At 41.1% G+C, this 22,181-nt stretch overlaps 1 protein-coding gene across 1 annotated transcript in view; it reads right to left on the minus strand.

Moving 5' to 3' along the window:
- Nucleotides 1–22,181, minus strand: part of mdga2a (MAM domain containing glycosylphosphatidylinositol anchor 2a) — a gene marked incomplete at its 5' end in the record, with an annotated part of 236,384 nt that overhangs the window by 81,658 nt on the left and 132,545 nt on the right. The window contains 2 exons of the mRNA XM_042338106.1: nucleotides 14,719–15,024; nucleotides 15,453–15,782. Of these exons, the coding sequence (XP_042194040.1) occupies nucleotides 14,719–15,024; nucleotides 15,453–15,782 (636 nt within the window). The remainder of the gene's footprint in view (nucleotides 1–14,718; nucleotides 15,025–15,452; nucleotides 15,783–22,181) is intronic.

The raw sequence follows: 22,181 nt of genomic DNA on the forward strand, positions 1-22,181 counted from the left end.
AAACTCCTTGTTTGTCGGCCTCCCCAACTCCTCCCTCTGTAGTCTGCAGATCATACAGCAGCCCGTATCCTTTCCGCATCAGGCTCTGTGACCCTATCACCCCCATCCTCGCCCGACTCCACTGGTTTTCCGTCACACAGAGGATACAGTTCAAGATCCTGGTCCTCACCTTCAAAGTCCTCCATGGCCTTGCTCCCCTCTACCTCTGCGACCTCCTAACCCCCTACCATCCTGCTCGCTCCCTTCGCTCAGTAGGCTCTGGCCTGTCCCCACCTCACCCATACTTCTCTGTGTCCCATCCAGAGGAATCGTCGACCCTGATCATTCCTCAAACAAAACTCCTCATTCAAGACCTCCTAAGTCAATGATTTGTGACAAGGGTCTGATCTGAATCCACGTGGACGATGTGAACTTGATGTGCGTAACACTGGAATCACGCTGGCATCGGTGATTTCAATCAAATTGTGGTGATGTGGGGAAGCACAGCCACAGGAATAGATCATCCAATTATCAAGTTCTTAAAAGGGGTACCATGAGAAAAAAACGTTTAAAATGGATACGCATAAACTCCAAACAGACACCAATAAATTGGTATAAAGGAAGCTAGGGCATTGTGGAACACTTGCTAATTGTATGTCCCATAGATCTCTGGCTCTACAGCAAAGATCACAAACACACCACTGTTTAAATCTATAGACACCGTACTGCAGATTTAAGCTACAAAGTCCTTCTTAGTTTAATGAGATGGTTGCTGCTATTTCTAAAGCCAGGCAAAATGCTGCCAAAGTGCCTTTAAAACAGCTTTGGGCTGCATTCAGGTTTACCTTAGGGAGACCTGGTGGAAGTGATTTAACATGGCTTTTATATGATGATTTGTGTTGCTACTGCTGCTTAATTTAATGAATCTGTGTGTCTTTGTCCCCAGTGAACAAGGAGCCATGAAGGGGAGGTATCTGGCTCAAACATGAGAGAAAAATGGAAATATACTTTTGAACAGGCAGCTGATCAGAGAAAGCTGCTCTATCTGTTACTGTCTTGGAACTGAACCGTCGTCAGTGAATTTTTTTAATATCTAAACTTACAACCGTTGCGCTAAATGTCAAATATATTGGATAACTGAGCCAAGCAGGGATCAGTGGCAGAGATGATTAAAAGGCTGTCCTTTCACCAGCTGAAGCCCTCGTCATAATATAAATCTTTTCTCTGCCGAATGGAACAATCCTGAATAAAAGGAGTTGGGTCAGTCTGCAAACCAATTACTGATAGGAGCTGTTCAGGGTGATGTTTAAGATCCGAGGGCACTACTCAAAAAAGTGAAGGGAATTTCTCCTGGTATCCTAGCAAACAATCACCCAGGTCAAATTGGCAAACCCCTTTGAAACTTACTCACGTCACGACATGAAAGGCGCTATATCAAATGCAAGGATTGTTTTTAGTATTCATAACACCACTGCCTAGAATTCAATACAAACTACTACTTAAAGTACAAATCTCACCAGAGGATAGTAATAGAAAGTTTCACGTTGGGACAATCACAAGAGTTGAAGTTCCTCTGCGTTTCTTATGTTTAAAAGTAAAGTTGAAGTCCATTTCTTGGTCTCGCACTGCATTTTCCCAGCAAAGCAGCAAGCAATTGCATTCTGTGTGTCCCAAGTGATAGTAAAACCTTTGGAGCTTCAATAGGTGTCGGAGCTGAAATTGAGTTGCTCTTAAATTACGACACCATGTCATTCAGAGTAGGTAATTGTGACGTTAACCGCTAAATTAACTGCAATTTATGGTTTGCAATTTACTAAGTTTGGTAGCTATTCTATAGGGTCAGCTTCAATTTCCCAAACTGTTCTTGGCTTAGATTACTGAACACCTATTCCCTTTGCTGAAACTAAGTGTCAACAGCTCAAGACTAATCTGTGTCGGTTGATTCAAAAGCAGCGTAAAAGCAGCTGGAATCGACGGGATAGAAAAACCTCCTGTGAAAGTTAAGCCTCGAAAACAAAAAGGCCTGAGACAGAAAACCAGAAAGAAAACCAGAGCCGACATGAATATGATTATCTATTGAAATGATGTTCAGAGCTTGCCTGTCAGTGCTGGTGTTGGGGGTTGTCAGCTGACAGTAGCCACTGCCTCTTTCATGGTTAACAGCACAGAGAAAAGGAAGGAGAGTAGGACACAGCAGAGGCTGAAGACAGAGGAATGGTTGACAATGGTTGCAGTACGTTCAACATCTCGGAACCTATCCACTTTGTAAACTCCATCAGGCTGGACAATAATAATAATAATAATCCTTGCATTTGATATAGCGCTTTTCACAATACTCGGGAACTCGGTTTAACGTCTCACCCAAAAGATGGCACCTCTGACAATGGAGCACTCCCCCAGCCCTCAATCATAATAATAATCCTGGCATTTGATATAGTGCCTTCAAGACATCTCAAAGCGCTTCAGGGAATACACTGTAAAGTGAATCGACTGTGTATTCTGTGGGCAAAACGCAGAGGCAACAGTCATGGATTGAGTGACCAATTTATTATTTTTTTAATATCTATATATCAAAGCCCTGATATGGGCGCTCCCTACCAGAATGCAAATTAAAACTGAATGTAATTTATTATTAAATGAAATAAAACAGCATTCCTGTGATTTTATGTTTCGAAGCAGACAGAACACTCTCACAGATATTATGTGGAGTCCTGTAGCTCAGTGGTTAGAGCTCTCGCTTTGCAAGCGAGAGACCTGAGTTCAATTCCAGGCAGAGGGTGAAACCTTGGGCAAGTTTCCTTACTCCACACAGAGCCTAATAATGATCCTTTCAAAAACAAAAACAATAATAAATTGGTCATTTTCAATCTACGACTGTTTGTGGGACATTGCTGTGCGCAATTGGCTGCCGCGTTCGCCCACAAATATACAGTCAATTCACTTTACAGTGTGTTCTGTGAAGCGCTTTGGGACGTCCTCCCAACGTGAAAAGCGCTATATCAAATGCAAGTATCATTATTATTATGTGAAGGAAACGAGGTGAGTGTTCTGGAAACTGTAAAAAAAACTCTTCCCCGTGTTTATGGATTCAGATTAAACTTGTTTCACTGTCGTGTCGATTTGCCGTTGTTAGTTCAGGAAACAAGGCTGTTAACGAATGTTACTATCCCAGGCTACTGTAATTATACACAGCATTCGAGCCAAGTGTTTGTGGGGAAGCTTTCACATGTGCTGATTATGTGTGCGCTGATGAAGTTTTGACTAAATGTTTGGTCTCCAGCAGGGTGAGTGTGCATGCTGACTTCACCAGGAATCATATTAGGAGCTAACCAGCCTCGATCAGATGCATTTTCTTTACAGTGTGTTCCCCAGTTTCCATCAGTGGGTATAATTGACACGCTAACTCCAGTGAAGAGTTTAGGGGAAACAAGGAGCAGAAAAGGGGCAACTTTGCCAAACGTGAAACGGAAAAAAAAAACGGAATAAATTGTCAGAACATGGTAATAGATTTGACACAAGTACAACTGTGTAACGGTCCAATAGAATGTAGATTCCCGCAATAGGTTCCACGTAAAAATACCCAATAAAATACCACTCAAGTTAACGCCGTTGCCATAGGGACAAACAACTTCTGGTAACCTCCACTGTCGATATTTATAACACTCCTAAAATAGATAGGCTTGAAACAAGTAGCAAGAATGTCAGGAGTGAGCTCTTTGGAGCATCGCTCAGAATACGAATTGCTCTGTTTGGAAGCATTTTACGCCCTTACTCTTCCACTTAAATCCTGCGTGCAGGTGATACAGCGATAATTGAGGGGCCTTTGAGCGGTAATTCCTCATCAAGAACCATAACAGTGTGGTCATGTCATCTGCCGGCCACAAACCCCGTCATTTGGTTTGGACAGCAGTGAAGTGAGTGTGAAAAAGCCTCCTGCGGCTGAACAAAAGCGACAGAGGGCTCTGAGTGACATTGTCAGATGCTTTGGACAACTCTTTTTAACCCATTCCCTCCAGTGTCCTCGGATTCTCAGATTTAGACAGCCTCCTAACGTTGAGAGCTTGCAGAGCCTCTCCTTTCCAAGACAGTCTGGTATTGTAGAGTAGAATCCACACATAGTAAAGTGTGAACGTAGACCTTCTAATTCTACACAGCAACAGCAGGCTCCACAGGAGACTAACAACAACAACTTGCATTTATGTAGCGCCCCTCACGCAGGTTAGCGTCCCCGAGCGCTTGACGGTGGTGGAGTGCGATGCCGAGCCGGGGGGAGGTGACCGTAGGCAAGGTCGAAGAGGAAGGTCTTCAGGTGCGACCTGAAGATGGGGAAGGTAGGGGCAAGGCAGAGGGCTACAGGAAGAGTTTTCCAGAGTTTCTGAGTGTGATGGCTGACAGCACGGCCCACAATGGTGGAACGGAGGGAGGGCACTAGGGACATGCAGAAGGCTGGAGCCAGTCGAGCGGAGGCAGCAGGCTGTAGGTTGGGGAGTAAGCAGGTTGTGACAACGAGAGTCTAGCAGAAGTGGATGAGCAGTACCCAAGAAACTACTGTCTATTTTGGTGCTATGGCACACATTAACATCATGCTGACACCATGTCACACATTGCCTTCCGTACATTAAAATACTTACTGCCATTACGTTACGTGCACATTAACACATGGAATGTGTTATGAAATGTTGCAAGATGTATCCCATTATCCTGTCTCTCCTGTCTCCACTGGAGTCCTGCTATACGCCACACATAACGTTGGTTTGATATTGGTAGACAAACTCCATGCTGTCATTTATATTATTGGAAAGAAGTCAACAAAATAAAAGTTCAGACACTATCCGCTATCGTTCAGATGGATTCACGGCCAAAGTTTACCAGACAAAATCTACCTGTAAAATCCGCAATTCAATGAGCATGTTGGCAAATCAATTTAGACGTTGCTTCCCAGTGACACATTATTATCATGGCTCCCGGCACACAGATCCCAAACACTGTCCCTATTCTAAGTATTGGATAGATAGGGCCTTATGTTCAATACCCTGTGTCCACACAACAGACATATATGGGCCCCTTAACGTTATACAAAATGTAGTTTCATACACAGGGAGTGAAGGCTCTACAATCACTTGCAGTCGACATAAATTATAGTCAAAATTTGAACAAGTCCTTGAAATGCATTGATTTTCCAACACATTTGCTTTCTTCAGCATCTTAAAGTTCAATGTTCTGGCTTTTTGCACAAAATAACGATTGGTGTATTATTGTTGTTGCTTCCCATCAGTAACGAGAAAACAATTACATTTTTATGCACGTCATCCTTCTAATATCATTGCTGCAGTATATTTTGCAGAGTGAAATGTCTGGTCTGGATGTTTTTTCTCTCTACTCTCCCTCCAGGTCAGAGTGACTTATCTGGAGCTGTATCAAGCTGAGGATTGCTGAGTCTTGGCCAACTGAAGCCCAGTGATAGGCAGCCTGAGCCAAGGCTGACAATCTACTGTTCAGAAGTCAAGTACTTATCAGCAAGGTCAAAGTCCCCTCGTCACCTCAATTGGAAAACAATTTCAGTAAAGTTTAGACCTTGAACCATGACACTGTCATGTTTAATAAAGGGTACACTTATTGGCAGTCTTGATTCTGTATTGGAGTTGGCCCTCACCAGAGCCAACTCCATGTCAAAATAGACGTTAGTCTTGGCCACAATTAAAGAGAGAAAACGAGGAGAGACAGACTTGCGCCTCATCTAGTTGGAGGAACAAATAACAAGAAAAAGCACTTGCTTTTGGTCCACCCATATTATACGATTGATACTGTCTGGCACAGCCCATCCTCTACCAATATGTGGTCGAGATGTTATCTTGTGTGAAGGCTGCTGTATAATATAAATGCAAGTTGTTGCTGTTGTGCGTTATATGGTGGGTATACATTTGACCTCTAAAGACATCATCTCCGCAGTTTGCTCTGGCTCACTATGTGAACAGAAAAAAATTGGTCATTCACTTCATGGTTGTGTGTGGGACAATGCTGGGCGCAAATCAGCGGCTTGGCTTGCCTACAAAATACACAGTCACGACACTAAATCCTATCAAACGCTTTGAGAAGGATGGAAGACGTGATGAGGCACAATGTTAAATGCAAGGATTATTATTATCTCTTGCCAGTGGCTCTTACTGAGATCAGACAGATCAGTAAAAACAGTGTAGCTCCCTGGGCTACACAGCTATCATAAGCAATGGCATTGTTTTCAGTGACTCAAGACAACCCATATACCCTTCCTTTCTCCAGCTATTCTGTATTCTCTCAACCAAATAAAATTATATTCCACAGTAAAAACAAAAATCGATTGCTCTATAAAATTGTTACTGCATAATCCTATGTTTAGCGGCTTTCGAGGCTGAACCATAGGTTGGGGGGGGGGGTGGTGGTGGGGGGCTCGGGGAATCCTCAAGTTAAACCTGCAATTTGCCCTCAGTCCCAAAACACTGCAGGAGGCACGGTAATCTATTCAAACAGCAATACTGCAAGATCCCTGGAGTGCTAACATTGTGCAGCCATGAAGAAAGTAATTCTCTTTGATTGCTGATAAAAAATTCCATTGACAAATAGAAAGCAAAGCCTATCCCCTGGAAACATAAAGCAACATCATTTGGAAGGTAATTCTGTGAACTTTGCTGCAATATTTTTCTCTCTTCTAAATCGTGGCAACAAACGACTTGCAGAGATTTAAGTGGAACCTCCAGAAAATCCATCCCCACCACCACAGCCACCACCCCCGAGCCCCCTCTGTTCTTCTCAAGTCATTTGAATTCAAGCCTTTTGGCCTCTCTTCTCCCTTTGCACATCTAAATTAATATGAAATTAGCTGTTGGCTGAGGAAGGCTGGGCCGGGCTGCACCACTTATAGAGAATACAGATCACAAGAGAGGTTCAAGAAGAGCTTTGGCCTCAACCACCCCTCTCTGGTAACCTGTTCCAGTCGAAATACTTCCCGGTGTCCTTGAACGTCAAACATTTGTACAGCAAAACTCAAGCATTACAAACTGAAGCATGACAGCATTGGTCTCCAATTAAGCACAAAGATACTTAGTTCACCCTCTATTCCTGAGCGCTATCTAGTGCAATTATTTATTGCTAGACATTGGCATTACCACTCAGAGGTCTGAGAGAGCAATCCGCTGTTTTCGAGTCCCGACGAACTAGGCGCTTGAGGCGAAGAAGCATTTCGTAAGCAAGCTTTTTAAATCAATTAATTTATCTCAGTTTTCAATTCGACTGATCTGCATGCAAGGCAGACGACCACAAATGAATAAATAGCATCTGTGATCTCGCACATGATTGCATTCTTTCTGAGTTTTGCTGCACAAATGTTTGACGTTAATGACAAGAGAAACCTTTGGAATGAAAACACTTCCTTTGGCTCATCCAACGCATTTATTCCAAAGATTCCACAAAAACCAATTCCCTTTCTTTCATTGAGTTCCTACAAAAATGCAGTCTCTACACTTTACAGTAAATCTGTGAAGGACTTTGAGATATTCTCTCCATGTGAATGGTGCTACATCAAATACAAACATTATTATTTTTATTTATTATGTTAGTCAGATTTGAGAGTCCAGTAAACAAAGCAATGAATGGTCTATGCAAATATCTGCTGGAAACTTTATTGAGATTAGCTTTAGACTGACAATCCAAATTGGATTGATAACACTCCTAACTGATGTTATTTTTTAACTGATGTCAAGCCAGCCCAGCAATAATTCCCATTGGCAGGTCTCTAATCCTTCTTATAAATGAGCTATCATCAAGTAGCTCCCTGGTTGTAATAACCCACTGAAGATTTCTTTCAAAGCTTCCCAACTTTCACCTGAATCCTCAAATGCCCATTTTGATATTCAAGTATCTAATATCTAGTTTCCGTGAGCTTCATGCTAATACTTCCCCTATTAATGTCTTTCTTCTCCACGCTCTCCCTTAATGGTCTGGTTTTCCTATTTGCAGGATCAGGACTGAAACCATAAATCTCCCTCATAAAAATGAAAGCCAAATACCTTATGTGGAAATTCTGACTAATCCTCTGTGACTGATCTAACAGCTTTATCCTTGAGAAGCTCAACTTTTTATCTCTAAAAACCTTTGCCACTGCAAACGCAGTCAGGAATACATCCTGCCTGTCCATAAAGGTATAATATGTAGACTTAATATTTCACAAAGTTTGTTTTTAGGCCTTTGAACACACATGGTCTAGGCTGACACTCCACTGCATTGTCAGAGGTGCTGTCCGTCAGATAAAATATTAAAACAAAGTCCCATCTGCCTTTATAGGTTGACATTAAAAAGTCCATGGCAACGTTTGAAACGAGAGGCAAGTTTCTTTCGGTATTCTGGCCAACAATCTTCCAAATAAAATTAAAATTAATCTTTCACTCGATCTCTTTGTGGGACATTACTGTCTGCAAATTGCTTGTCATGTTCGCAAATACAAATACACAGTCACTACACTTTACAACAAATCCTGTGAAGTGCTTTGACACATTTCAATATGGTTTACCACTATTATTATTTTAAGAAACAACAGACTGATAACTTTTTATCTGTTAGGCTATCCTTGCTCAAGGATAGGATTAGCAATAAAACCTGAGGGTCTTACTGTGAATGGGTTCTATTCCCATTCAGTGCTGCTAAGGAGAACTGCAATCCAGAAATAACTTAAAGGTTCAACTAAACTGCTATATTCTGGAGGCTGTGTTCATTTTCGCAGCGGTTAATTCGTTGAGAGCGACGCAGTTAATGAAACAAAGCCAGATGACAAAACAACATGTTAAAGAAAAATAGTTAAATGGAAACACTAATGTTTATTTTGACACGAGGGCACAAGGTGAATGACACACACAAAAAAATAAAGGTGTTTAAGTATGCCACCTTTTATTTGTGTATCTATTCATCCTAATGATTTCCAACATGCACCACTGATGGAGAAATTATTGTGCTTGTGTTTACACTGGGCTCAACAGTGTTTAAAGTGTTGCACCACATCAAGGATTTTTTTTGAGGCACACACGTCACATTCAAAGTCAAAATCTTTCCCTAAAAGAGAGTTTAAATGGTCAAAACTGAGAGCAAAAGCTCTACTTAGCAACCTTCTGCAGGGCTGTTTGGTACAACAACTTGCACTTATACAGCGCCCTCCACCCAGGGTAGCGTCTCAGAGCGCTTACTCTTGGAAACAGACTGAAAGCCACCATCAAGCAGTCAGATTCAGATTCCAGTGTTCTTCTCCAAAACTTTCCTAATGTGAAAATTGACACCATCAGATTGATGCTCGTGATTCCTTTTTTTTTAAATCAGTCACAGAACTGTAGAATTTTGTAAGCAGAGAAACAGACCCATTCAATCCAACATGATCAATCCATCACGCCTGGCTTCTGAAAGAGTTCTCCATTTAGTCCCGTGTGTATGTATTTCCCCATATGTATGTGTCTTTCTTTTTCAAATAGTTGTCTAATTCCCTTGGAACTAACACAATTTAGAGTCTAGAAAAGTGTTAAAATATGCCCTGAGCATTGGAAATGACAAAAAAAAGCATTAATTATTAATGCATTGCATTATCAACAACAAATGTGTAAGATAAGAGCCTTGGGTTTCCACCTTTCTAACAGTTGGAATACATTTTCAGAATTTTCAGGAACATCACACAATTCACCTGTGAAATGGGAGCAACATTTTGTTCCAGAGTCACCAATTCTGCCAATACTTTATCATTTTACTCTCAAAAAAGATACTGCTGGTGCCTGCATCATTCTCTGCAGTCTTTCACAGAGCCGAGAGCTGAAATTTCACATGGAAACGTTCCTTTTCAAATCTTTGAATTTTTGAGGCAGTTTCCGTTCAGCCACGAGACAGTCAAATTAACTGATCAAATAAGATTGTGGCTTGATGACATGAAAGGCATTCATTATTACTCAAGGGGGCTAAGTTTGAATTTGTGGTGTGAAAGAGATAAAAGGAATGTAATAAAATAAAATAGAAAGATGAGCCAAATTCAACTCAGTGCAAAAGTTATTAATAATAGTAATAATCTACATTTCACATGGTAGCTTTCACATGAGGAAATCTCAAAGCGCTCCACAGATTATCCTGTAAAATGAAGTGACTGTATGTTTTGTTCTTGGAATTGTGTGTTTTGTTATTCCTCCACCAAAGGCAGGTACCTATAGCAACCTAACCCTAAATCCTTTTGAGGGCAACAGTTCAGAGTTTGACAAAAGTCTTTTCGCTTCATCTTGTAATCTGAAAATCCCAACTGCTTATCTTGCATCTTTAATTTTGGAGCACGGCGATTAATATTAATTCAGCTTTTGTCATCTGCCATTGCTCTTACAGTGAGGGCTGAGTTTGAGACTTGAAGGCAAATGAACGGTTTCCCTCCCACCTTGTGCTGCGTTAATCTATAATTCAGTGTTAGACTCCACACACCAGGTGATCACGCAATTATAAATGTACATGAAGCCCCTTGTTGATTCTAGAACAAGGCAAGCGAGCTAGATGCTATGATAGGAGGATAGTAGAGTGGATGTTCTGGAAAGCTGAGATCAAATGGGCTAAAGGGCCTTCTTCATCTGAACCAACCTTGTGATCAGGTGAGGCATTCCCACTGGATCACAGAGGTTGATTTAAAGCAGGGGCATCAGTTCTCTAGGTTACTAATGGTCTAAACCCTATATTCAGTATTTAAAATAACCCATCAAAAAAGAAAGACACAAGCCAGTAGTAATAATAATAGTGATATTATAGCTAGTGGACTGTGCACTCTGTGTTGGTCAATACTTTGATAGTGTTATCTTTTCGTCAGTTAATGGCTCCACTAATCTATAATATAGATCATAGATTTATGGAATTATGCTCTGGACAGACACTGATATAAAATATACAGTTACGAGTTATCACTTTATGCCAGACATTTTTTAAAAAAAATATGACTTTCATCGAATCTGTGTAAATTTCCGATTAAAATAGCAAGTGAGCAGAGGAGGTTCCGATCTGCCACACGTGATTTTTCAACAACTAGTGTAGAATGAGCGAGTCAAACGCTTATGGAGCCGGGTTGGCTTCAAGTGTTATTTATGGGTTACCATACAGATTTGCTCCATCGATTACACTGAGCAGGGAAGATAGTGGTGGAAATCTAAATATAGACTAGTGCACATTTCCAGAGGCTATGCATTCCAGACACTGGCAAGATGTCAGTAAAAAGGTTAAAATGGAACGAGTCAATGAATGCAGCAATGACTTAAGAATCACTGGGGAGAGAGCTGGGATGTGCAATTGAAAGAAAGAGCTTGCATTTTATATGCCTTATTACGTTGAAATGTCACAAAATGCTTCACATCTGGTTACTGCCAAGTAAGTTCAGACACTGCATTTGTAGGCGAACAAAGCAGATTTTTGAGTCAGCAAGAAATCTTAAACAGCCACAATGTGAATAACCATTGAATACTGAGCACTGATGACCATGACGGTGGTGGAAACTCCTCTCTCTTATTGGAAAGTGCCACGGAATCTCGGACATCCACCTGAACAGGCAGATTTAACATCTCCATCATCTGCCATCGAAAAGATGGCACCTATGATGGAGCTGATAGGGCAGTATTCTAGTACTGAAGTAGCTTGAAGCTGCCAGTACTGGCATTACACCAGTTACAGTCAAATTGCTCCATTTACCTCATTGTCCAGCTGCCTCTGGGGTGAACATGGTATGCTATGTTGCTCTGGAGATTTGGTGTATGCTGCAGTGGGTATTATTGGTATAATATAATAATGCCTTGCCTTCATATCATTGCTAGAGCACTAAACTATTTCTTATTTACTTTTGCTGTGATATTTGCGGTTAAAGCTCCTCAGGCAAGGTTAATGTTTCTAAAAAATCTCACACTTGTAACTTGGATGTCAATACTGCGATGAATGAGGCACAGTCTCTGATTACATTATCATATGAAAAGGGGCACTGTTCTCCTCATTACAGTAATTAAAGCCAGTGAATGAACCTGTGTGTGCCTCTGCCCACAAATTAATACATTAATTTTGACCCTTCATATAATCCATCTAATACTGTCATTCCACTACTTTTTTTAAACCAATGCATCTCATTTCCCTTTAATTACACAGAGAATAACACTGTTACTAATAATAATCCTTACCCTTCCTATTGCGCCTTTCAATTCAGAAGGGCATCTCAAAGCTTTTCACCAGATATTCTGTAAATTGGAGTGACTGTATTTCTTAGTGAATATGCTGAAAATGTACAATTCAAAAGGGTTGGCGATTGGGGGAAGCAGGAGAGGGAAATAGGGTGAATGACTCACATATGTGAGGATGAGTTTCAGAACCTGAGATCATGCAACTGTGCTTTTTTGCTGTCGCAATCCAGTCTACGTGAAAGGTTGGTGTAACCTACATACTGTAAATCCCTTATCAGCGATGGTTTTTGTTCAGTCTATTAGTGGAGTGCTTGCCATAGCCACAGTGCAACGCCTGATGCCAAAATTAGTGTCATGTGATGGAAACAGATTCATAGAACATATGGTGCAAGACCAACACTAAACAACTGTCAGATATTAAGAAATTATGATGGAGAGGGGTTTGACAACAGGACCAGAGGTCTGGAGTATTTTAAACAAACAAGAGCTTCATTTCGCCCACAAAATATACAGTCAATTAATTTTACAGTATATTCTTTGAAGCCTTTGAGACAACTTGAAGACATGATAAGGCTCTATATCAAAGTGCAAAGATTATTATATTTTGTCATAAGAATTGTCTTAACAGCGTTGCATGCCTGGCTGTAATGGGAAACATGCAACTTTGAACTTATCAACAAAAGCACTTGTCAAAATCCATGTTTCAATCCAGTCAATAACACTGTTACTGTACTGTTGGGAGGGTGTGGGCCTCAGTACTGAACAAATACGCCACTGAAGTTTACATGTGCCAGTTCTGATCGATATGCATCCATTCTTAAATGAAAGTTACAGTATCACAATCCTCTGAGAATTGGGTTTCTACTAAGTTATAAATAATAATAATTATCCTTGCATTTGATATAGCGCTTTTCACGTCTTCTCGACGTCTCAAAGCGCTTCACAGAATAGACTGTAAAGTGAATTGACTATATATTTGTGGGCGAAAGTTAACAATTAATAACACAAAACCTGTCTTTAACCCATTGGACTTTCCTGATTCATAAAGAGCACACAATCTCTCTGCGAGAGTGAGTTAATAATTTTGTCATGTATGGAAGCTACAGCTTTCCATATCCATGCTACTTAACTGCGTTTACTACAAATTATCCATTCACAAGGCAACATATGCCAGCATTTGTTTTGCTGTTGAACCAATGTCAAGCTACCAAGTTAACGCAACACTCGGAATGACTGAAGAAAGTGTTTCAAAAAGTGTTTCAAAAGTCAATGCTCCCTTTTAGACAATCGATGCTGATTGTCCAGATTAAAAGTGAACCCAGTTGTGCTAACAGAGATGAGCCAAGCTGTTCTAACACTTCTAACACAATCTATTTTCAATCGCTTCATCTTTGAGTCTGCGGCAAGTGGCCATTTACTCAGTGTGTGGAAACGTGTAATGACATTTCTATTATTGGCAAAGAGTTAGCTCAAAGGTCATTGTTACCTTATGATGTGCTCTTCCACTCTACACTTACTTGTACTAAAATGCAAAGGTTATTGCCATTATTATTAATAATAAATCTGGAAGGATCACAACTCTTTCCATTCAAGGCTACCAGCGTGGATCAGTAGTATGGTCATGTGTCATTGCCTGACGTGAAACAATCTGTTTCAGACTCTGTATTGAATGCAAATCCTATGAGGTCCGTATCACTTGATCAATACGGCATTAGATAGTCTATGCAATATTTTTATTGCATTTTATTGTTTAAACTAATAGAGTGATACGAATAAATGTATTCCTTAGTCTTCCAATTTTTTTGAACTTATGCAGTATTGACAGATGCCTTATTGACAAATGAATTGCAATATTCGTCTCTCAAGCCCTTTACTTTTCATGTGATGGGTGGATTGAAGGAAGGGTAGTCTGGAAGAATGAGATCAGATGGACCAAAGGGCCTTATTCATTGAAACCGATCTTGCGATCTAATGAATTTCTCAGATTGGAACAGGGAAATCAAAATACTAGTCCAAAATGGGATACTTTATCAGAGGTAGTTAGTGGGTAAAATATGATAGATGAACGTGTGAGAGTCTGACATTCAGCATGCTGGGCGAAGTAGCAAAGATAATTGGAGGAACATTAACCACTTAGATTTGGAAATCAATGAAATGGGAAAGGACAAAAACAAACAGTGTTTCTAGTTATAAACAACACACAAAATACTGCAGATGCTATAATGAAGGGTCGTGGACACGAAACACTGACTCACTTTCCTTTCTCCATTGATGCTGCCTGACCTGCTGAGTGTTCCCAGCGACTTCTGTTTTTGTTTTCAGTGTTTCTAGTTAAATGGAATTCTATGGATGGATCAGAATTAGCTCTGGATCAGTTGAACGTTCATCAGGCATGTACTGCGTTGATAAATGTTGGACTACATCAGCCACGATACTGGTCAGAATTCTCTAATCATATTACAATTCATCGGCCAGGGTTGGAAAGAGTCCACACTTATTAATGTTCAAGTAGCTACAGTAAAAGTTGTTCAAAAAAGAAAAAGGTACTTACATTGCACAATAAGCTGCACAGCTGCTTCCCTTGGTTTCACATTAAATCCATTATATTGACTCGTTTGGCATTTATATATCCCATTCATATCCCTGGACACATTGACAATGCGTAGTAATCCATCATAACTCTCCATTTGCATGGAGCCATCGGGCATAGGCAGCTCCTTTTCCTTTTCCTTGTCGAACCTGGACCAAAGGATAATGGGTTTGGGCTTTCCTGAGACCAAGCACTGCAGCTCTACTGTATCCTCTTCTCGTGTAACCATCGGTGACCTTCCTTTTGGGACGGACAGGGTTGGTGGAACTTGCAAAGGGAAAGAAGAGAACTTAGTTTCACCCAATGGCTTTGGATTCCAAAGCTGCACAATGCAGACGACACAACAATTTGGCAATGTCCATCTCCATCATCTCTTAATGTATCCTAGGTTTTATTACTTTATGAAACCATGGAAAACATCTATTTTATTTTTGGATGTAACACTCAGTTCTACAGTGCGGCTGCTCAGAATGGCCTGCATCAAGAGAGCAGTGGAGAGACTGTAAAATAGAGCTAAATAATTCCTTCAAAAAAATAATAATAATAAATTGGTCACTTCAATCCACAACTGTTTGTGGGACACTGCTTTGTGGAATTGGCTGACGCATTTTGCCCACAATATACAATCAATTCAGTTTACAGTATATTCTGAGTATATCAAATGCAAGGATTATTATTACTGAGCAAAAACTCACCAGTACTACTGGAGATGTTCACATCAATGCTGATATCAGGCACTACTTGACTGTTGAGAGTCGCGACACAAGTGTACGTCCCAAAGTCTGTGAACCTCAGATCGATGATGTCCAGACTGGTGGTACCTGGTGAGACATCAGGGTCCGTGTTGGAGATGACCATTCGTTCCGAGCTCCGTAGGGGCCGTCCGTTCTTGAACCAGTTAAACGTCAGCTCTTCTGGGGGAATGGCCTCCACTTGGCAGGAAATCTTAACCTCGCGGCCGATTTGAATGTTGTCATCATCGTGGTATGGATCTGGCGTAATCCAGAATCGACCCTTTTTGAGAGCTGAGAAAAAAGAACAGAGATGTTCACTGGATTTGTTTCACATTAATAATCATAATAATAATCCTTGCATTTGATGTAACGCCTTATCACGCCGTTGAGACGTCTCAAAGTCTTCACAGAATATGTTGTAAAGTGAATTGACTGCATATATTGTGGGCGAAACATTACCATAGCAATTAAACAGATCTCCTGCTCTCAAACAACTGATGGGGAGAGTTGGTCATTTCACTAACATGTACAAATTCTACGTTCTTCTTAAGCGCTCAGGTTCTGAGTCAGTCATTAAGTTGCCCGCCACACAAATCTGACAAACGTTGTGTATAGAAGTTTTACTTGTGGAGTTTACTAATAAAATGTATTGAAACTTGCACACGTCTTGTCACCATTCCTCGTGCATGAGTCTTGACAGATTTGGCAGACCACAGTCTTGCCCAATCCTGTTCCTACCCAACATCCAAACACAATCATTTCGTTGTGGTGGGGTGGGTGGAGGCGGTCTCTGAGTTTGGATTGGGACCTCTGGCTGATTGTGCTCCCTAACCCAGGGGCAATGAGGTCAATTGTAACTGCGTTTTAAAACTACAAACTTCCACAATATATTGATTACTGCAGCTCCAGGAAGTTTCATCGAACCTTGGGAAGCTTCCCCAATACACTCACAAAAGACACCAGAGTTACAAATGCAAGCTGAACGGGAATGAGTTTTTGATCGGCGCGTGCATCTGCAAACTTGCTCAGTAAACTAAGCGCAGCATATTGGACACAGCTTACCCATATGGAAAATCAATTTGTTTTTAAAATGAATGTGCTCAACCGTAAACTGACTACTGTGTCAGCCTGGCACAGTGGTAGCGCTCTCATCTCGGAGTCAGAAGGCCGTGGGTTCAAGCCGTATACTTTGTGACACAGAATCACATCGTCTAAGCTGACACTCCAATGCAATGCTGGGGGGGGGGTGTTGCAATGTCAGAGGTGCCATCCTTCAGATGAGACGTTAAACTGAGGTCCCATCTGCCTGTTCATGTAAAGATCTCCCAAATAAAATTGGTCACTTACTCCATGGCAGTTTGTGGGACACTGCTGTGTGCAACTTGCTGCCGTGTTTCGTCCACAAAATACACAGTCAATCCCCTTTACAGTATATCCTGCAAAGCGCTTTGAGATGTCTCAACGTAACAAAATGCAAAGACTATTATTGTTACTCAATCAAATAGCAAGATTAGAAAAGTATGAAATAAAAAACGTGAAACTTAAATATTAATACATTCGTATTTTGAGGAGAGACGAATCCCACAAACTCAGTTAGATGCCAGTTTGGCTCAAATGGTAGAGCTCTCTCCTGTGTGTCAGTGATTGTGTGTTTGAATAGTCCATCCTAACACTCCAGTGCAGTATTGGCAGTGTACTGCATTATTAGAGGTGCCAACTTGCAGATGAGACCTTAAACCAATAGCTACCCTGTGTGTTAACTATGGATCTTACAACATTATCTGAAAAGAAAAGTGAGTTTCTCCCGTTGTGCAGGCCATCAATCCACTAGATAGATTGACTTTGTGGGACCTTGCTTGTGCAAAATACATGCCACAAATATAGATGGCTACAAATATAGTCACTACACTGTATAACATTCACAGATTAAGTCCTTCAAGTCATTTCAACGATAGAAGCACTATATCAAATATAGGCATTACAATTAGTTTTATTTAAATTCTACTGCCTGAATGTGTGTAAATGGTTAACAGTGTTTTGTCTTTCTTTTCTAAACGGAAAGTTTTGGCATATAGTTAAAGCAATCTAGTGTTCTAAAGGTTATTAACCGAGACACAACCTTAAAACAAGACTGTAACTGGGCCAACGACATTCAGGCAAAAAATTGAATCGTAAATATTGAATCAACCAAATAATAAAATAAAGCAAAAGTCCACTGGATTAAAATTCTCCATTTTAAGGGTGAAACCACTCAAAGTTCATGGGCTATGTCTTGAGGCAGTTTTGGTTAATTCATTCTCTTCAGTGCTAGAAAACATCTACGGGCTGGAAAATCTGAGGGCTGGCTTTATAAATGTGGATTGAAAACTCAGATAAGGCGAATAGAGATTGGGAGATAAATGTGGGGTTTGCACAGTGCAACAAGAGCTTCTGAAGCGAGCACACGTTTGCTATAGTGCAACCAAAATAATTAGCCTTTTTATGTCAAAAGGTTAAATATAGCACCAATTATTTTCCTTTCTCTCATAGAGGCCACAGGTAGCTTCTTAGGAAAGGTCTTTTAATAGCATCTTATCATGTCTAAATATCTCAAAGCTCTTCCTACCCAATTACTGTCAATGACACTTACTGTTTTTCTAGCTAAGTGCATTAGCCATATGGGCCCAGTAGGGTCCCACAAAACAGCCATGAAGCAAATGGACAATTTTATCTGGGGAATTTGTTGGCCAGTGCTCAGTGAGAAAAAACTGAAGAGTGCCACAGCAACTTTAACATCCACCTGAACAAGTAGACAGGACTTTAGTTTTAGTGTCCCATCTGAAAGACTGCATTTCCAACAACAATTTGCACTTGTATACACCCTTTACACTTTGGTTAATGGCTTGAAGCCCTTTGAAACCTGCCAACAGCATTGTGTCTGATCTTGGAACAGTTACAATTAGATTTAATGTGCAAGATTCCCAAAAGGATAGCATACCACACTGAAAGGATAGTACACGATAGCCAATTCTGCAGGTACTTGGATGCATCTTAGGCAGTCTGTCTGGAACTAGACATCAATTCCAAATGTCCCCAATCTCTTGTCACCAAATGAAATTTTGCTTCAAAGTAGAAACTGAGCTTGGTGGCCAAATGGTGCTGCAAAGGGTCGATCTGAGATATGAGCCAGGTTTCTGTTTGAAAATCCCTTTGTAAATCTAACAATAAAGCCAAAACACTTCAAAAGAACCAGAGAAGGAAAATCTGAGGGCTGGCTTTATAAATGTGGATTGAAAACTCAGATAAGGCGAATAGAGATTGGGAGATAACTGATTAAAGATTTTAATGCAATGGCATTGACAAACGAAGTCTGTCGATTTCACCACAAAACCACGTGGAAATATACTCGACCAAACAGTAATCCATTTCTTGGGCACTCCTTTGCAGAGATTATTTGTCTTTGCCATGCAGTGAATAAACATCATTTTACTTTAATACCAGCACATTAAATCATTTAACCTATTTACCCAAGTCTGACAGCAATCTGCAGTACATATGTTGTTGTATGCTATTAGTCCAGGGTTACAAAATACATTCCCACACTTATAAAGGGTTTCCAGTGCAGAACGCAGCAATTTGCTGAGCAGGATGTCATTATTTGTCAGCAACTCTTGGAAACAGTCCCTCAGACTTCACAACCTTCACAACCACAACTTACCAGGACTTTCAATATCTGCTCTAAGATCTTCTGCACGAGTTAAGTGGCACTGAATACTGAAGCTCTACAGTCAACTACAACAATGGCTGAAGTCTACCAACCAACTTCAGGCGGGGTTGCAGACTAGGGGTGAGTAAGTGTTCACAAGTGATCCGAAGCTCGACTAGAACTTGCTTTGCTTCAGGAAGTATAAAGCTGCTTCTTAAAGGTGTTTCTATTGCACCAAAAATTGGATTGAAAAGTAAAGAGAGCCATGATGTCTTTCAAGCAACAAGGTTTCGCCCAATTTGTAATAAAAAAACAGGAGTGGAAAGAGTTGCAGCAGAGAATCAAAAGCAGCTGATGGTAGCAAGTTGCTACCTACAGCAAGTATCTTAACATTATGACTCCAGGGAAATGAATGGGCCATTCAGCTCAATTTCCCTTTCGACAAGTGACAGTTGAAGTCGAAGTCTCACCAACACAGGTTTGCATTTCAGAAAGGATAAGATCCTGGAAATAGACAAGATCCTGGAAATTAAAAGGATTGTGAGCTAAGGTACAATGAGACAGATGTGCGAAGCGCATCCTTTGACATGTGGACAGGAAGATAAGATGGACTAACGGTTAACTCCTGCCTGAAACTGTTACTACATTATTACTGGCGTCATCGCATTGGGTTCTGCTGTCAGGGCTGACGAAAATGCTCATCGCAGTGAATAAATGTTATCCATAATGGATGACGGCATATTAGGCATTGGTTGAATGATCGTTTTGTTGCAATAACTTGTTGAAAACAGCATGGCTTAAGAATGCGTTTTGAAGGGCTATTGATTACTTATTTGGGCTGGAGCGGTAATCGCATACAGTCAGCTACCATAGAGCGGCCTACAGTGACGACCACTTCATCAAATACTCGTATGAAGTATCAAATGAGAACCGTTTAAAGGGTAACATCTTTTACAGTAACTGTAAAATCAGAGTAAATGAGAGTTGTGCACGGAATTGATTTTTCAGGAAAATAGGAAACCTCATGAATTCAGATTTAAAAGGAACGTACGAAGGAAGAATAAGAGGCAACTCTGTTCTGGAATCAGACTGAGTCTGAGGACAGCATTGCTGGAGCACGTCATAACAACATCTGATTGTTTACGACACTGGTTACGAATACAGTCCCTCATGCCCACCTCGTCATGAACATGACAGTTCTGCAACACTTTCTTGCTTTGTTATCAGTCATCTACGCAAGCACTCACTACAATCACAATCAATAGTGAGACTAGTTGGGTCGCTCTTCCAAAGAGCTGGCACATGCACGATGGGCCGAATGGCCACCTCCTGTGCTGTAAGACTCTACAATTCTATGAATAAAGTTCCATGACAGTCGCAGTTCAAGATGGACAGTGCCTCTTTCGTCCCTCCTTACCTCCGCCAAACTGAGAAGTGACCCAAACTCAGGAACCAGCATTGTATGTAAGTTCAACAGAGAAATATCATTCAATTGGTTTCAGACATTTGATCCGCCTTTCCGCTCGCTGAGATTGCTTGGATTCTAATTCCCTAAAGCCCACCAGCGTCTCATCAAAAAGCACCGGAACGGACGATAATCCCTCGTGCTAATCTCATAAATCTTCAAAGGTCTATGCATATTTTCATCAAAGTAATAACATCACTTGGAAAGGGCTGGCCTACTTCTCTAACCTTTTGTAACTGGTAAAATTAAAAAACAGATAGGACAGAAATGCACACGGTGTTAAATCTATCACTAATATGATTGGCGATCGGGCTTTTGAGTTAAATACACCCTGATGATTGTAAGTACGAGAGTGGATATGTCAGCCAGAAATAATGTTGCAATTAGAGGTGAGTGGGTGGACGAAGAACCGAGTACAATTACGTAGAATAGGGTGCAGCAGAAAGAATTGCAGATACAATGGCTGGGTGTACAATGAGGCAAACACGACTTCAGACAACTCAATGACAAAGGCGCAAATCCTTACAGATATAATTTGTACCTTCACACCGTGCAATTATTTTTCACCCAATATAATTTAATTTCTCTTTGGTGTCATGCAACTTCACTAATTGTATTTGCTCTCTGAGACACTACCCAGCGGGTGGGGTGGAGGGTGGGGTGTGGGAGGGTGGTGCTCTGTACACACATATATAAATATATATATATACTCTCCCCAACCCACTGCCTCCGCTCAACTGGCTCCGGCCTCCTGTTTGTCCGTTCCACCATCGGTGGCCGTGTTTTCAGCCATTACACCCTGAAACTCTGGAACACTCTCCTTCTATCTTGCCCCCTCCTTCCCCCTCTGCAGGTCGCCTCTGAAGACCTTCCTCTTCGACAGTGCTTACGGTCAACTCCCCCCGGCTCGGTGTCGTGCCACTATCAGACGCTCCAGGACGCTACTCTGCATGGAGGGGTGGGGTGGTTATATAAATACAAGTTGTTCTTGTTGTTGTTGTTGCTCAAGTGGCAGTCTTAAAAAAGTGGATTGAAACGTGACGGGGCGGGGGACCTGGAGCAGGCCAGTGCCTGCTAAGCAGAGGGAGCAGACTGGATGGTGCTGGTTTAGAAAGTTGCAGAGGTAGGGAGGAGAAAGACCTTGGAGGCTTTGAAAGCAGAATGTTACTGCTGGGTGGAGTCTCATGTGGAGTATAAATAAATCTACAGGAACCAGAGATTTTCCCACAGTATCCAGGTGGTCAATATACAGTTAGATTTAAAAATAAATGAACAGAGGCCATGATGAAGTGTTCTACATGGATTCAGAATATGATCCAACAGCGTCTTACTGTATGTGCCCTCTAACACTATAAGAAGTCAGTCATTGTACACAGTCACGCTCGGCTCGTAAGAAAGAGGACCCAGGTTCGATTCCTGGGCGGAGCCTTAGGCAAGTTTCCTTGCTCCAAATGCCTCTGTTTACCTAGCAGTAATTAGGAACCCTGTTGTTAGTCGATTGACGGATGGATTTCTGATGGAAATGGTTTGTGTGCCAGAC

Source organism: Callorhinchus milii, unplaced genomic scaffold (genome assembly GCF_018977255.1).
Source record: "Callorhinchus milii isolate IMCB2004 unplaced genomic scaffold, IMCB_Cmil_1.0 Scaffold9, whole genome shotgun sequence".
NCBI classification, from domain to species: Eukaryota; Metazoa; Chordata; class Chondrichthyes; order Chimaeriformes; family Callorhinchidae; genus Callorhinchus; species Callorhinchus milii.